At 34.3% G+C, this 16,020-nt stretch overlaps 4 protein-coding genes across 4 annotated transcripts; 1 reads left to right on the top strand and 3 right to left on the bottom strand.

The window, feature by feature from the left end:
• Positions 1-1,643: 1,643 nt before the first annotated feature.
• On the bottom strand, positions 1,644-2,890 carry LOC122609333. Its single transcript, XM_043782383.1, has 3 exons — positions 2,332-2,890; positions 1,921-2,243; positions 1,644-1,820 (listed from the first exon to the last, which is right to left on the bottom strand). The coding sequence occupies exons 1-3, from the start codon at positions 2,888-2,890 to the stop codon at positions 1,644-1,646; spliced, it is 1,059 nt and encodes a 352-aa protein (XP_043638318.1).
• A 746-nt stretch (positions 2,891-3,636) lies between these two features.
• Positions 3,637-6,344, bottom strand: LOC122606947 (50S ribosomal protein L17, chloroplastic). Its single transcript, XM_043779848.1, has 2 exons — positions 6,053-6,344; positions 3,637-4,144 (listed from the first exon to the last, which is right to left on the bottom strand). The coding sequence occupies exons 1-2, from the start codon at positions 6,255-6,257 to the stop codon at positions 3,738-3,740; spliced, it is 612 nt and encodes a 203-aa protein (XP_043635783.1). The 5' UTR covers positions 6,258-6,344; the 3' UTR covers positions 3,637-3,737.
• Positions 6,345-7,849: 1,505 nt separating this feature from the next.
• Positions 7,850-11,443, top strand: LOC122607605 (bifunctional bis(5'-adenosyl)-triphosphatase/adenylylsulfatase FHIT-like). The gene is made up of 5 exons (XM_043780619.1): positions 7,850-7,981; positions 8,116-8,229; positions 9,978-10,124; positions 10,557-10,655; positions 11,160-11,443. Exons 1-5 carry the CDS (start codon positions 7,877-7,879, stop codon positions 11,274-11,276), a joined length of 582 nt encoding a protein of 193 aa, XP_043636554.1. The 5' UTR covers positions 7,850-7,876; the 3' UTR covers positions 11,277-11,443.
• Positions 11,444-11,869: 426 nt separating this feature from the next.
• LOC122608531 (calcium uniporter protein 6, mitochondrial-like) lies at positions 11,870-15,165 on the bottom strand. Its single transcript, XM_043781632.1, has 2 exons — positions 14,621-15,165; positions 11,870-12,530 (listed from the first exon to the last, which is right to left on the bottom strand). The coding sequence occupies exons 1-2, from the start codon at positions 15,053-15,055 to the stop codon at positions 12,030-12,032; spliced, it is 936 nt and encodes a 311-aa protein (XP_043637567.1). The 5' UTR covers positions 15,056-15,165; the 3' UTR covers positions 11,870-12,029.
• Positions 15,166-16,020: the final 855 nt, after the last annotated feature.

Raw genomic sequence — 16,020 nt, 5'->3', positions numbered from 1 at the left:
CGGGTTCAATCCCCGGGTTGCCTAAATCATGTGGGGATTAAGAGAAGGTATTAAGCCGGCATTATAAGATTTATACAGAATGAGTCGATAGGTGTTCAATTATGTTACTGGGATTAGGGTTTTTCTATTACCAGTTTTCTTTCTTTCCTATTTGGTCTATTTTAAGTTTTTGACTCAAATTTTCAGTCACAATAGATTAATATTTCAGTCACTAAAAGGTGGTCTAAAGAAACCGGGAGAGATCCTTTAGTGACTTTAACTTTAGTCACTAAAAATTCATTATTCTGTTTTCAATCGGTTATAGTTAGTTTGTTACATAACTAATTATAAATAAATACGAGTATTACTTTAAATGAAAAAACAAATACAAATACCACATCATACCGAGAACAGTAAGTCTAATTTAACTGTAGTCAGTTCAAATTGCACGTACACTATCAATCCATTTGTCATGCAACTATTAGAATTTGAAACACAAACGATTCTAGTTAGCACTAATAGAAAGATTAAACTTAAACTTGGTCAAAAGTCACCCGAATAAGTATCTAAAAATTGGCACCAACATGACTGGTTTCCACATAACTCGATAACTGCATACATTGCCAAGTTGAAGTGTTCCAGGTATCTTACAGATGACAAACAAGAACCATGAAAACAATTTTACGTAAAATAAATGATGTGGGTTCGCCCAACAGGTAAAAGCCTAACCCCACCTGCCCGAACCGAACAATGTAGAGTTCAAAATATCAGATTTTGACCGGTTACATCACCTTCCCATGTGGCCATATCCATTGCAAAGTTTTTCTAAATTAACCTGTTCAATAACCTTGGATATTTTTCTGAATCGACACAATTCCTAACTAGCTCTCTAGGTAGTGAATAAGAAAGCACAAATCAAAAATCATTTACCTTATGCATGTCCACGCCTCTAATACAGACTGCAATATAAAGAATCACCAACATTATTCGAGGGTAGTTCATATACTTACTTACCAGCTATGCTGCAGCATTTCAGTTCAGAAAGAATAAGTCCAGATACTTAAAGAGTTTTTTCTAAAAAACCATTTACGAAATCTTACCAAAAAAAAGTTACACACTTATTCAATAACAAAAAGAGCACCAACAATACCCAAAACAGAAGAAAATCATGTAAGTCTATAGCACTGCTGATAGTTCTGGGATGATTGGAATTCCAAAAAATAAAATCAAAATGGTTTGACTAGTCAAAATGGATAATTTGCATGTATATATCAGAATGGGCCACTGGGCCAGGTAGGAAAATATAATTGGGTTGGAGACTAGTCAAGAATCGTTGACTTAATTTGAATGGGTTATAATAATTCAAGTTCATGTATAATCCAAGATTTCAATACAAATTGGAGTAAGACATGACATACTAATTCCATACAAAGGAGCAATTAACAAACAAATCATCATGATCATCAGCTGATACAAAAAATACTGCAAATATCAAAAGAATTTTTTTTTCACAAAAGAGGTCAATTAATGACAAAAAAAAAACCCATTCTATATATCAATCAATTACAATACTCAACAAATTCCAATATATCAGAACTACTAATCTTCCAAAATCAACCTTATTAACTATGAGTAACTAATCTCAAAACAATATCACCAATGTTTTAGTAAACCACAAATGACAAACCAAATACCACTTCCTGCAGTTGCATGATTAGTTCCTTAATTGCATCATTGATCACCCACATAAAACCAATATCATCATTTAATTTCCTCAACACTAATGTACTGTTTAGAATTGAACTACTACTACTTACTTCTAGCACCACGCCAGGCCCTCCCTATATTTCCTTAATTCAACATTAAGGTGAATCCCCATTGAACCTTATAACTCTTAAGATCACGATGATCTTCAAGACACTCACCTAAAAAGGTTAAAACCTGATGTACAACTGGAATCCCTTGTTGCTTATAGATTTTTCTTTTCACTTTCAATATGCTATCTGTTCCCTTAACTGCTATCGTAAACGCATTCTCATCTTCTTCATTCCTGACAAATAACTTCATACCACGAAACACCTCATGAACAGTGGTGGCATTATGAACGTCGTAGTCTGATAAAACCGACTCGGGGTCTTCTAGTCGTGTTGGTGGTGGTATGTAGACAATCTGATGGCGTGGAGATATATTTGTCACTCGTTTAATCATTCTCTTGAACTCCTTCACTGTAGTCGCCGACGGCAGAACTTCCAAGCAGTGTGTCTCTTTAGTATGCACATCATACACGTTAACCACAGCATAATCACTCAACGGAGGCTGTTTTATCAAGCGGATCGTGGACTCAGGTTGCACCTTTGTAAAAGTAACGTTGCAACGCAACAGGAATCACATCCTCTTCATTAAGTTCAAATTTTTCTTGAAAAAGTTGTATGGTATCTAATCTGCTGATATTAAATGGGTATTGAAATCCATCAGCCGTATCAACCCACACGGGGATTGGTGCAACACGAATTGGCAAGACATATACCAGAACCCCATTTGAGATCAGTGAATCATAAAGCGTTTCCTCGTTTCTTAAACATTTACCGGCGAAATATAACTCCATACGACTCGAACTGAGGCGAGCGGGTTCTTGGAGTCTGTTTTTAAGATCAATCACCGAATCAGAACCCTTCATATCATTAACAGAGATGATTTCTTCGTCACCCGTAGTTCTTGCACTCAATGTAAGACTTTCATCGATTTCAATAGAAATATTGGAGAATCGATTAATCTTGCAATCTTGAACAGTACTGAGTTGATCAAGAAGTTCTTGATCATCAAGGTATAAGATTTGACGTTCAACTGGAACATCAATAATCTTTCTCTTTAGTTGACCGATGGTGTCGGTATTATTCACGCAAAGGGGCATTCGTATAGTTCCGCCATTGCCACTCACATGGATAAGCATTTTGATGGATGGGTTGAAAGATCATCAAGAAAAAAAGATTCAAGAATTTTGAATTTGGAATGATGATGTGGAGATTTGATTTGGGGTGCATGCAGGCTAGGGTCGATGAGAAGGTAATATCAATATATGTAAAAACAAACAAACTGTAAATTTGAATTGAGTTATCAACTAATTATATAACCGTTGTATATCCTATATCGATACATACAGTTTGTTACGTAAATTTCGGGACAATGTACTTAATTCTGTTATATGAAAGCTTGGCAAGCAAGTAACATTTTATTTCTGCTTACACCGTGATTAGTACTGTTATTTTTCCCATTATTATTACTACAAGGATAAATTTACATAAATTTTTGATAGAAAAAATAGATGGAGAATAGGTTCTCTTCTATATTAAGTATAATTCAGCCATATTATATTATACTCGTATATAATACAGTAATATATACACTGGTTTATTGCTCTGTGTAATACACGACTAGACAAATGTAAAACGTTTAGTTGTCTAATTGGTTTATTTAGTTTAATTGAAATCCAGCTAGCTAAAATGGTTGTGTAACCAACATATACGTATAACTTAAATCTCCACATCATTCCAAATTCAAAATTCTTGTATCATTTTCTTGATCTTCTCAACCCATCCATTAAGAAACAAAGATGACCTAATATTGCATCTTATAATATAAATGGTCAAACCGAACAAGTGAACAACAGTTAACATTAAATTACTATGTTACCCAATAAAATGTTTCAAAAGAAGTGTATATGAGTAAAAGGTAAACATAAGAGAAATGAAACATACAAACTACACGAGCTCAATGTACGCCATGGGGGCGTTATCCCCCCTCCTTGGCAAAGTTCTTATGATTCTAGTGTAGCCTCCATTTCTTTCGCCATACCTTTCAGGGACCTCGGCAAACAAAGCATGTACAATCTGCTTCTCGTAAATGAATCCCAGGGCTTGTCGCCTCTTGTGAAGTGAACCTTCTTTAGCCAAAGTGATCATGTTATCAACATACTTTCGTACAGCACTCGCCCTTGCTCGGGTGGTCTTGATCCGCCCATGCTTCAAAAGCTGAGTGGTTAGGCCACGAAGGAGTGCTTTCCGCTGGTCAGGTGGGCGATTGAGCTTCGGGACTCGCCTTCCGTGTCTCATAGCAGATACACGGCCGCCATTGCTGATATTGATGAAGTTATGCTCAGCAAGGTTCCCTGATAGAAATTAACAGTATTATAATAAGAACAAAGAGAAAATATGGCAAGCTAAGTGGGAACAGGGCAGCTTTACACAAGTTAAAAGGAAATTGGTTTGAGATAGGTCTTTTTAAGGGGGGGGGGGGGGGGGGGGGGGGGGGGGGGGGCATAACTAGCTGGTCCAGATTGACTCGGAACATTTTTCTGAAGTTATATTTAATGCCGTTATTTATTATAACCAATATTCAATCTTTATTACATTAATCATTTAAACCTCAGAATAAAGATTTAATAGTTTGTATTCAACAATATAGACTTTAAGAGACTTGAACCTGTCCAACCATTACACCTTTTAGCAAAAATTTATAATTTGACCTTTTTGAGATAAAACACAACCCATATCAACCCACACACAAGTAATTGCCACCTGTAATGTCGGCAAGGCAACACAAAGCATGCATTTTGTCATTAAGAAGCTACAAGAAACTGTGCAGTAGAGTAATGGGCGGACACAGTTGCATGCCATAGCATGTTCATGCTTTCAGCGAAAATTAAAAACAAAATGGAAGACGGTGAACTTCTAGTCTGCTACGGTTATGGACCCATATGTTATACTTAAAGTTCTACAATGATTGTCAACGGCAAACAGACACAGACCCATATGTTACATACTCCCTTCATCCTATGAGAGTTCCCAAGGAATCCATTTAAATCTTTGGATAAAATGATTAAATAGTTTGTATTCAACAAAATAGACTTTAAGCGACTTCAACCTGTCCAGCCAGTACAACTTTTAGCTATAATTTATAATTTGACCTTTTTGAGATAAAACACAATCCACATCGACCCATACACAAGTAAATTGGTTCTAAATTGCCAACTGTAATATAGGCAAGCCTACACAAAGCATGTATTTTGTCAATAAGAAGCAACAGAAAGTGTGCAATAGAGTAATGGGTGGGCACAGTTACATGCCATAGCATGTTTCATTCTTTCAGTGAGAATCGGAAATGAAATGGAAGACGGTGAACTGCTAGTCTGCTACAGTAATGGACCCATATGTTATACACTTATATACTTAGTTTTAAAATGATTGTCAAGGGCAAACAGCCAGAGACCCATATGTCATACTCCCTTCATCCTATGAGTTTCCAACAATTCTTCTTTCCGTATATTTCAAAATTAAAATACATATTGACATATTGTCAAATACTGTCATCATGAGTAAACTGATGATACTTTTCAATCCACTGAATTCATATTTTGTCAGGCGCATTTTCTCAACTCTCAAACCAAATATGTGTTTACATTCATGAATAACTTTTTTTTTTCATCTCGCATAGTTTGATATTAGAATTTAGAAATGAACTTCAAAGGGCGGTGTACGGGTTAGCTTAATTGAAACAGCCTGCAAGTATTAGCTTATCAGCCTATGAACTAAATTAGCTCCACTAAATAAGCACCTTCACAATGCATCAAAAAAAAAACAACTTAATTTAGCACAAATAAGCTATCAAGCCATAGCTTTTTCGATACTCAATTATGCTTATTTCATTTTAAGGATGTTTGGGAATTCATACTTGTAGGTGTTCGCAAGATAAGAAGGATTCGCCGGGCTTAAACATAAGTGGGTTCTCCTCTTAAAATAAGCTAAAAATGCACCTAATAGCCAAACACTACAAACTGCATTTCGGCTTTCAAAAAAACATAATAAGCTATACATACTTGAAATACACCCAAACACCCTCTTGGATAAAGCTATATAACTAGACCGAAAGCCAAACACCCTTTAAACCCTTTCACATAGAAACCCCAAATTACATTACTTTCTACAAATTTCATCACAAATAACAAAATGGGTATCAAAGAAACACACATCTGTCAACATATAAACACACAAAAACACAAAAAGTTCAGAACTTTTACCTGAAGAAGTAAGATTGGAAAGTGGGTTAAGTGGGGCTAAACCAAGAAAAGACCCAAACAGAGGTTTTGAGTTGTTGGATTTAGTGGGTGTGAAAGTTGTGGGTCGAAATGAACAACGGACAGAAGTTGAAGGACTTGAAGAGGTAATTGAAGGAAGTGATGCTTTTAGAGATGACATGCTCCATGTTGTTGTGACACTGGCCATCTTCTTTAGAAGGGCTTCTCCACTCTGCAAATTGTGTGTTTGTTTGTGTGTGTGAATGGTGAAGATTGTGTTTTTGGTAATGTGGATAACAAAATGGATATATGCCTTGTAAGTTGTAATTGGATCTTTGGACACTCAAGTTATGATGTATTCTATATTGGCCACTAGACTACACAAAATTATTTCGTTTTAATTTATAGGTTTTAATTCATTTTAGTTTAAGATTATGCTCTAAATCAAAGATGAATTTTATTTAAAGGTTTAATTAATTTAAGACTCTGTTATATATATATATTCGTAAATTAATGTGTTTGACTGGTCAAAAAAATTTTACTTGAAATTCAGGCTCTTTAGTTCAATGAAATGAGATATTTGTTATGTCGATAAAGATTCATGTGTAATTTCAACTTTTAAATCATTATTATAATATGTAAGTATTGATTTGACATAAATATTTTATTAACTCTTTTGCCTGTAATATTTGGTTAAATTTAACTAACATAAAGTAACGGACATTATCATGATATTATTTTTTTTTAAACTACAATAATAATACCAGGACCATACAATCGATACATTTACTATTAAGTATGCCTAAAATGGCTATAATCTTTATATCAAAACTACCATCAATATAATTAAGAAACAAAATATAACTTATATTGTATCTGACAAAAGGTTTTTATTTGAAAAATGTTTGATGCATAATTATTTTTTCTCTTTTCAGGGTTTAGCTAAGAAAAAGATTATTAAGAAGGCATTTTGTTTACAAAGAACGAAAAACTGAAAAATAAAGTTTTTGTTATTATTGGACAGAATCGATGTCGTCGATGTCATCTTTAATGCATACCCGTTTAATAAAGATTTATTAATTTATATGAATATAAATGTTTATATATCCTTAAAAGATAACAAATTGTCATTGTTATATAAGCAAATGATGCTATTTCAAGTTCCAATTGATGGTAAAATGTTCCTTAAAAGATATATTTTATATATATAATTTTTAAATATATATAAAAAATAAATAAAATCTTTATATATACTAAAAATTAGGAAAAAAAAAACATAAACAAAATAACCTATATACCCAAAATTCGTAAAAAGGATTCAGTTTAATTTCATAATAAGAGCAACATCGTTAGTTTATAAAAACTGATCTGACGTGGCATGAGTGACGTCACTTAACGGAGGCCTGACATCAAAACTAACGATGTTTCCCTTATTAGGAAATTTATAAAGACTGAATCCTTTAAATAGACGAACACTAAATAGATTCGCCTTTTTAAAAATTTGGGTAAATATGTTACTTTTTATATATTTTCCCCCTAAAAACAGACCTAACCACTTATTAAAAATCAGGATTTCTTAGTTAATTCCTACTGCTTATGATTAATAGAACATTGAAGAAGTCTGCTTATAATTAATAGAACATTGAAGAAGTCTTTTTACAACCTTTGATAAAGATAAACTGTTTATATCTCAATCTACTCATACATCATCGAATACAGTATTAGGACCTAACACCAGTACAAGACGAAATTTGAGTTATTTACTTTTTACTATTATTATTATTATTTTTTAAAATAAGTTTGAGTAAGTGTGTAAAAACCATTGTAATGTTAATTTCACCACTCTCATCAGCTCTGCGTTCATCCGTCGCACTCCGCCCCATCTCCGTTGCAATAAAAAAAGCATCATCATTTGCTTCATCATCCATTAAGGTAAAACTACTTACTGTTTCCCATTCTCTAATATATACAAGTTTATAATATAATATATACGTATCTGTTAATCCCTCGATTTATTTACTGTTTTTACCATTGATTGAAATTAATAATTACTGCTTTATATATAGATGGAAGCAGAAAAACAATATAAATTTGGACCATACAAAATTGATGAAAAAGAAGTCTTTTATTCAACTCACCTTTCTTATGCTTTGGTTAATCTCCGCCCTCTTCTTCCCGGTAATTTTTCTCCTTTCAACTGATTTTTTTTTTTACTGTTAGTCAGGGTTAATTTTTTTGTGTGTTTTTGTCTATCTATTGAGTAATGACTCACTTTTTGTATAATATCTATTACACTATACATCGTATTACATTTGTTCCCAACAATGAGTTAAAAAACACTGAAAAACGGAGAGGGATCCGTGTATCGTAGAAAGTCAAGCCTTTGGGTTTGATGTACGTGGCCTAACCGGTATTTCTGTGAACATTTTCTAGACTTTTTAATCGGCCATCCCAAAATGTTTTACGTTGTGAGATTCGAACATGGGTCTCATTTCTAGATTTACACTGAAATGCAAATTAATGCGGGTTTTAGTTACCTGAAGGCAAATGCACATGTCTTAGAATGTAGTCATGTGATGTAGCGTTTTTTGTTACTCGGGCCTTTTCTTGAACAAGCCCATTTTTATGGCTTACAAAATTAAACTTGAAAATAAGCTCATAAGGTAGCAGAATAGCCACAAAAAAATGGGTAATGAGAAATAAGGTGAACACAAGCTAGTAAGTTCAAAAAAGAAAATGGAATAGTAAATTATGTTAAAAGTTTGACAAACAAAAATGGAAATGTGTATGATATTATTGGGAGGGAGGGAATAGGTGATTACATGTTCTATAAACCCTACCAACAAGCAATTATCATTTAGTTCTCAAAATTTCTTTGGCTTACACAGTTAGGCCTTACTTATACTTCTTTCGTTTGCAGGTCATATCCTTGAACAACCATGCACTGGGTGTTATGGTTTATTTATGATCATAGTTGTTTTATACAAGTATATCGTTTAGGCCCATCTGAATAAGCTTATGGTTCTGCCCTAACTCGACTGACTGTCCTACGTTGGCTTTTTTTGTGCCTTAACTCAAATGTGTGTGTGTGTGTGTGTTTGTTTGTTTGTTGTTGTTGTTGTTTTTTTTTTTTTTTGTGGTTTGTACATGCATTTCGGAATATTGAGTATTCAAGTTAAGTTCATGTAGTCTAGACTCTTAAGATCATATCGCATCTTGGTTTATGGACATGCAAGTATAGGCATTTAGGCATATCTATTTATATCAATACTTTTATTTTTTAAGTTTCCTTTTAAACTAAAATGTTTTTCCTTGGTTAAGAGTTATGGAAAGCCATTTTTGGCTCATTGTTGCGGTCTAACCGGGCTTTTGCCCGTGACCAGTTCCTGCCATTTCCCAGGCCACACCCAAGATTAGGCAGGATTCGAACCTGAGACCCCCAAGATATGCCTAGCTCCAGCTATTTCCCTGACTCATTGCCACTGGACCAACTTGCTGATGGTTTACCAATATTAATAAATGGGTTCGTTATACAGTTCTTTAATTTGGACGAATGGTAAACTAAATAAATAACAAAACGAGAACATATCAAATGGGTGAAATGTTACCTAAATTGTATTCACAATGCTCGAAACCTCTTAGGCTGTCTTACTTCTAAGAATAGATTAATAGTTGTAAATTGTAAACTCTTGCTTCTCTGTTAGTTATATTTTAAACATGTCTAATTTGTGAAGTTCAAGAAACGAAAAGTCACAAAGTGTTTGCAGGTTGGTGTGATCTGACTTGTTTTGATTCTTTTGAACCAATATCAAACATGCCTAACCTATCCATGTATTTCTCCCACTATTGCACATAGCTGCTGTTTGTCATTGTTAGACTATTTTCATTTTCAAATTTGGATCTCTTTGGTTTACTTGACGATAAACCACATGTGCTTGTCTGTCCAAGACGTGAAGTGAAGCGCTTTACTGACCTAACCCCGGAGGAGACTAGTGACTTGTGGATTTCAGCCCAAAAAATTGGGAAGCAGCTTGAGATCTACCACAAAGCTTCTTCGCTTACATTAGCAATTCAAGTAAGCTGGCTACATTAATCAATATAAATCTTTGTCCTTTTCTTGCCTGTGCCAATATATATGTCTATATATTACGTATATATCAAGACTTTAGCAATCCAAGTAAGCTGGCTACATAATAAACTTTAGCTGTGAGCATATATGATAATTTGAGTAGCTTTGATGCCAACAATCTCATAGTACTATAGTAGTGATCTAATGGAGATTGGTGAATGTTTTAATAGCAATGAACCATACATGGATTTGAGTCTCTTCATGAGCTACATTTTAATATCTGGATAGTTAATAGGAATATAATGAACCCTTATTATCCTTGTAGAATTTAGTTGATGATGTATATGTTTTAATAGTTACTTAAGCTGTAAAATTTTGTGTGAGTTGGAGCTTCTCAATCGTTGAGACTTGAGACGTCATCCTTTTTTTATTTTTCAGGATGGTCCCCAGGCAGGACAGACGGTTCCTCATGTTCACATCCATATTGTTCCCCGGAAAGGAGGGGATTTTGAGAACAATGATGAGATCTATGATGCTGTAAGTTCATATACTTTACATCTTTAACTTGTGTCGCTTAACTAACTGTTGCATATAACTAAAGGTGGCCAAATGGCTGCATTTTGTAACATGCCAGGTTAATCTGAAGCACTTAAGTTGGTTGTCAAATATGATTACAAACATATTATTTTAATGTTACTCCAATTGACTTCTCTAGATATGATGACCTTGAGCACAGGATCCATGTTTTGCTCGTTTATATAAAAATTGACTGACTTTACAAATAATTACTTTTGTTATATTTTCAGAAAATGCCTGAAAGAAAATTCTTATATGCAACAACTTTTTTTTGAGACATGGTGAAAATGCTTTCATACCTAGCATGTATTATCTGGCATCACTTATTTTCTCAATGTCTAACAATATATAGCTTTTTTATTTGCATTTTGTTTATCTTTCCAAAAATGAAGCTTTAGATGTAGGAAAGTGAAGTAGAGTGTCATTGAAATTTCCGTTGGTGATTATTATTTTATATGTATGTAGCTCGATGAGAAGGAAAAGGAACTAAAGAAGACTCTTGACCTGGACAAGGAAAGGAAAGATAGAAGCATGGAGGAAATGGCTCAAGAGGCTGATGAATACCGAAAGCTTTTCTCCTAGTCTAACATACTATGGTTTTTCCGGTCATATTTCAGATTGAAATTACACATGGTTATTTATAATTGACACAGATCTCATCTACAGACTAAACCAATCATGTTCTGACTTACAAAGGCACCTTCATATGTCTCCAAATGCCTATGCAATTGATGTTCACATGCAGTTAAGAACCTTGTGTTTTGAATAACGGATTTCATTATGTTTGGTAGTGTTTATGTTTCAAACACAATTTTGATGATTTCTGATCAAAATAAACAAATTAGTAGAAGTTTTGACAGACGAGTGTATTTGTAACTCATTTATAGATAATAAATAGGTAAAAATAATAATAATAATAATAAACAGGCCTTCAAATAAATATCCAGATACATAAAAGATGGTGAATTTATTTCGCTAAATAAAAGATCATTGTAACCTTATCAATAACATTACCTAAAGTATTTACAAAAATTAGAGTTTTGCTGGTCAACCATGTCCGATGCAGCTTGTTTTGACCCATATATTAGTAATTGATGTTACCTGACCCATCCATGTTGTCACCTCTATAAACATACCTCTATCACAAAATATAGAAACACAATTGTATGGTTTAACTTCATATGATATCAAAAAGATTTGGGCGTTTTAGCCAGGTCTTTAATTACAAGCATGTAAATTCGAGTAATATATCCTTAAATTCTCCTTACCCTAGTTTAAAAGATAAAACTTTTATAAGCTTCCTCATGAAACAAAACTATCAGTTAACTCCAAAGGTCAAACTTTATGTTGATGCCTTTCTAAGAGATCTCGTGTTTCTAGTTCAAACCCTGAAATATGATGTTTGGCAGAAGGATGTACATCTAATGGTGATTTGCATTTCTCCTGTAATTCCATGTACCTTTCTGCGTTAAAATTATGCTTCTTGATCAGCTTTCTTCTACGCGAAAGGAAGAGTCTCTTCATCAAATCTTGATATGTGGGGTCCCTCGAGGTAAATAAGAAGTATGCATAACTGATGATCAAGCCAGACGTAGTGGTGAAGAATGCAATTGGTTCCATAACGTCCCATGAGAGGTCCCAAAATGTTAGGCGGAAAAAGAGGCCGATTTGAGCTAATGAAAACGCAAGTCCTGTCCAAAGGATGCACCGCACTTGTTTGTGAGCCATGGCATCGATTTCTTGCTGCTTTGTTTGTAGGATCCGCAGCTCTTCCCTCCTTGGGTCGTCTTCGGGTGTCAGGGCTAGTGGCACCGCTCTTCTAACAAGATCCACCACCTTATTTTTCAAAAACAGGTGATTTTAAGTTAATGGTGGAATGACTTAAAGACCACATCTACACTACTATATAAAAATTATAACCCCTATGTTGAAAGTTTACATAAATGGACATGCGAATTGACCAAAATATCATTAATGAATTAAATCACCATCAAGCCTTAATATTAAATTACACCATTAGTCCATTATATTAGAAAATATCTATACTAACCCCTTTAAATCAAATACTTTTACCTACACCAATAGATGTCGCCACCACTGTCATCGCCGACTCGCCGCCACATTGCGCGGGTACCATGTTGGAATGACTTAAACACCACATACATTTTTATTCAAAAGAAGATTGGTAATTACAAAACTCTGATCAAGTATGATGGAAAAACATGTTAACTTGGGTATTAAATCTGATCATTACTTCTAAGCATTAAAATCAACCAGATAGATATCTGCTTTTGAGATACTGTAAATCTTCAAGGGAAAACTAATCTGCAACTATATGTACCAAAATGGGCGGGCTGGGTAATGGATCACGACGGGCATGTATGGGTTAAAACAGATTTGCATAGTGTGTTTATATATTTATTTTGTGGCAGTTCATACTTTGATTATATTTGAACTCTACAATAATTTATATATTTTTTTATAAAATGATTTAGCTATTTTAGTTTCAAACAGTCTGGCCATTTCTTTAATAGTACATTGTTCAATTTATCCATTTGACCCATTAAATATGAGATATAACCCTCTGTTTGCCTCGACCTCTATCCGTAAGTTATGGGAGTGGCATGTTGAAAAAAGAGGGTAAAGGCCGAGAACCCCTTAGTCCCGTTATCACTTTGAATATCGGCCTTTTGTGTTATTTAAAAAAATCTTCTGCTGTTCAGAAAAATTAAAAAGTTACAAACATAATTCTTTCAACAAACATTTCTGCCTGTCTGGTCTATAAATCCTTTTCCCTAATAAGAAGCAATCAAAGGTTGAAATCTGAACCAGTCAACTTCATATCCATTTGCCTTTTTAGAAGAGAAGAGCTTTACTCTTCAAAAGAAGCTTCACCGAAACTTTACTTTCGAAAAGGTACAAGCATTATGCGTAATGGCCATGTGTTTCTGGCATGTAAATCATTCTCCTAAGAAAAAGCAATCACTAGCTTATTTCCTTCATATTTTAAGTACTAAAGCAAACAATGTTCTATTCTAAGTTGACTAACTTATTGGGAAAGCTATTTATCACAAGTGTGACTCACATTGAGTATGTATTGACTATGCATACCTTAACAAAAATATATTTACCTTCCATTTTTCATAACCATGTAACAAAAATATGATCAGGTGATACATGATACTTCTGTGGTACATCAGTAATCCAAACTAGTTGTAAAAAAAAAAAACAACCTTTTTTCTGTGGATTTCAGGTGTCTAGTAAAACCATTTTGTTGGCATTATCTGATTATATCGGATCAATAATCAGTTTTTAGGCGAATTAGAAGGTTAAGAAAGTAATCTGATAATAATCATAAACTTATGCACTCGATTTCTTATAGTTCTAATTCATCAAGTAGCAACAGTGATGCATATCTAAACACCCCCTAATGCAAGTTTCTCAAAACAAACACCTAACTAGGGGCACTTAAATCTAACGCTTGTAACCTATTGTCTCGGATGTGCGGGGCATTCCGAAGTATCCCTCCTCGATCAGACCCCCATTTGACCCAAGGGCGAACACGATACATGAAAAAGTCCTTGGTAAGTCTAAAACTCTAAATCGATTAGTTGGTCCTTCATCTTAGTGACGCGTTGGGTATGATTAGACTAAACAAACTTATTTAACCACAATCATCACAAACCAAAGGCAAATAATTACTAAATCGATACCAGAAAAAGGACAGAAACCGATCTCTTTAAAGACAGAAAGATCGGTAACCAAGCAAGATAGAAAGAAATGACCGATTGCCATACATAGACCGATGAAAGAAGTTCTACTCATAACAACACTAATCATCAAACATTAGCTTAAAAAGAGTCCAAAATCACAAATCAGACTAATCAATACAATAATTAAGAAAAGTGCAAGAATATAACATGTACCTTATCAGGATGCAAATAAACTTTATCTCTAAAAATAAGAACAACACCAGCCTCATCAAGAACTCTAGCAAACTCCTTAGCTTCCTCTTTCGATTTCGTCACCCCCATACTCTCACACTCCTCCAAAAGCTCCGAATAACAAATCGTTTCCTTCCCTTCATTACTCAACCTCATCTTCAATGACTCAACATTCACTAATCTCATCAACTTTTTGGCTTCAACAAACGTGATACTATCATCATTATTATTACCCTTTTCACCTTGTCCTAATCCAACCTTTTCTTCGTTCCCTCCTATTGTACTCGAAAACTTATTACAAGGACAAAATCTGTAGCTTGATGATCTAAGAAAACCGGTTTTTGTACATCCAAATGACAACGCATTTGACCGCGGTTTTACACCACGTTTCAATAACAATAAAGATGATATCAACATGTTTGTAACAAGAAACAAGTGAATTTCTCAACAATAAAAAAACAGTTTTTAGAGATACAGAGAATGTGTATGTATCTATGTGTCAAATGTGTGTATTGATGGGTGTGAGAGAAGAGCGGGGAACATTTTTCTGTTTTGACCGTTTTTAGTATTAAACATTTATGGACACGATCCCCGCATAAGATTGTAAGTTGTTTATGTTGCATAGGTGATGGAGCATATATTTTGAAGGGAAATGATATATGTTATTGTTTTTTTTTTTAAGGTGAATTTCACTTAAAACTTTGTGTTGTGATTCGACAGCGAGAGGTTTAGTATACGTTGTCTTCACCGGGTCCGCGCTAGAGAGCTCTTTCGAAGTAGAAGTGCCTATTTCAAATACCCAATGGGGGAAAACCCCCTACTAATCTGCCCCAAGGCACGACGATTAATAGGGGTTAAACCCTGCCCCCTCAGACTTGAACCTGGGTATACCCAAGCAAACCCTCATAGAAGGACTACCTATAAATCTCAAAGTTGGCGGAATGGAGATTCGAACCCTAGACCTATAGGTCACCAGAGGAAATCCAAACCACTCCACCAACTCATCATTGATTGATATATGTTATTGCTAAAAGAGGGTTTTTAAAATGCTTTGATTTATACTAGCACGGTACCCGCGCGATGTGGCGGCGGTCATGACGGCAACGGTGTGATGGTTGGGCGACTATTGGTGGTGGAGCGGCGTTGAGTTTTGTGTATAATTGATGTAAAAGGTTAATGGACTTATTGTAAGTGATAAAAGGATTGATAGTGTAATTTAATCATTAATGTTAAAGGGATTGTATATGTGAAAACATTTTAAGGGGTATTAAGTGAAAATATTACATATTTTCAATATTACCAAAAATAAAAAGGCTATTCTTTTTATAATATAATATAGATTGTAATATTCTAGTGAGGCTAATTAATTATCTTTTAAGAAT

The sequence above is a fragment of the Erigeron canadensis genome, chromosome 7, assembly GCF_010389155.1.
Source record: "Erigeron canadensis isolate Cc75 chromosome 7, C_canadensis_v1, whole genome shotgun sequence".
Lineage (NCBI taxonomy): Eukaryota > Viridiplantae > Streptophyta > Magnoliopsida > Asterales > Asteraceae > Erigeron > Erigeron canadensis.
Note: the sequence above shows the minus strand (reverse complement) of the source record. Positions and strands in the feature narration are given on the sequence as shown.

What these genes read in the sequence shown, in the direction of transcription:
- LOC122609333 (XM_043782383.1), bottom strand. Translation starts at nt 2,890, where the DNA reads ATGCCCCTTTGCGTGAATAATACCGACACCATCGGTCAACTAAAGAGA. An exon ending in GCAACGTTACTTTTACAAAG is followed by an intron (nt 2,244 to 2,331) that starts GTGCAACCTGAG and finishes TGCATACTAAAG; the next exon opens with AGACACACTGCTTGGAAGTT. An exon ending in GGATTCCAGTTGTACATCAG is followed by an intron (nt 1,821 to 1,920) that starts GTTTTAACCTTT and finishes AAGGAAATATAG; the next exon opens with GGAGGGCCTGGCGTGGTGCT.
- LOC122606947 (XM_043779848.1), bottom strand. Translation starts at nt 6,257, where the DNA reads ATGGCCAGTGTCACAACAACATGGAGCATGTCATCTCTAAAAGCATCA. An exon ending in TTCCAATCTTACTTCTTCAG is followed by an intron (nt 4,145 to 6,052) that starts GTAAAAGTTCTG and finishes AATTTCTATCAG; the next exon opens with GGAACCTTGCTGAGCATAAC.
- LOC122607605 (XM_043780619.1), top strand. Translation starts at nt 7,877, where the DNA reads ATGTTAATTTCACCACTCTCATCAGCTCTGCGTTCATCCGTCGCACTC. An exon ending in TCCGCCCTCTTCTTCCCGGT is followed by an intron (nt 8,230 to 9,977) that starts AATTTTTCTCCT and finishes GACGATAAACCA; the next exon opens with CATGTGCTTGTCTGTCCAAG. An exon ending in CGCTTACATTAGCAATTCAA is followed by an intron (nt 10,125 to 10,556) that starts GTAAGCTGGCTA and finishes TTTATTTTTCAG; the next exon opens with GATGGTCCCCAGGCAGGACA.
- LOC122608531 (XM_043781632.1), bottom strand. Translation starts at nt 15,055, where the DNA reads ATGTTGATATCATCTTTATTGTTATTGAAACGTGGTGTAAAACCGCGG. An exon ending in TTTATTTGCATCCTGATAAG is followed by an intron (nt 12,531 to 14,620) that starts GTACATGTTATA and finishes TTGAAAAATAAG; the next exon opens with GTGGTGGATCTTGTTAGAAG.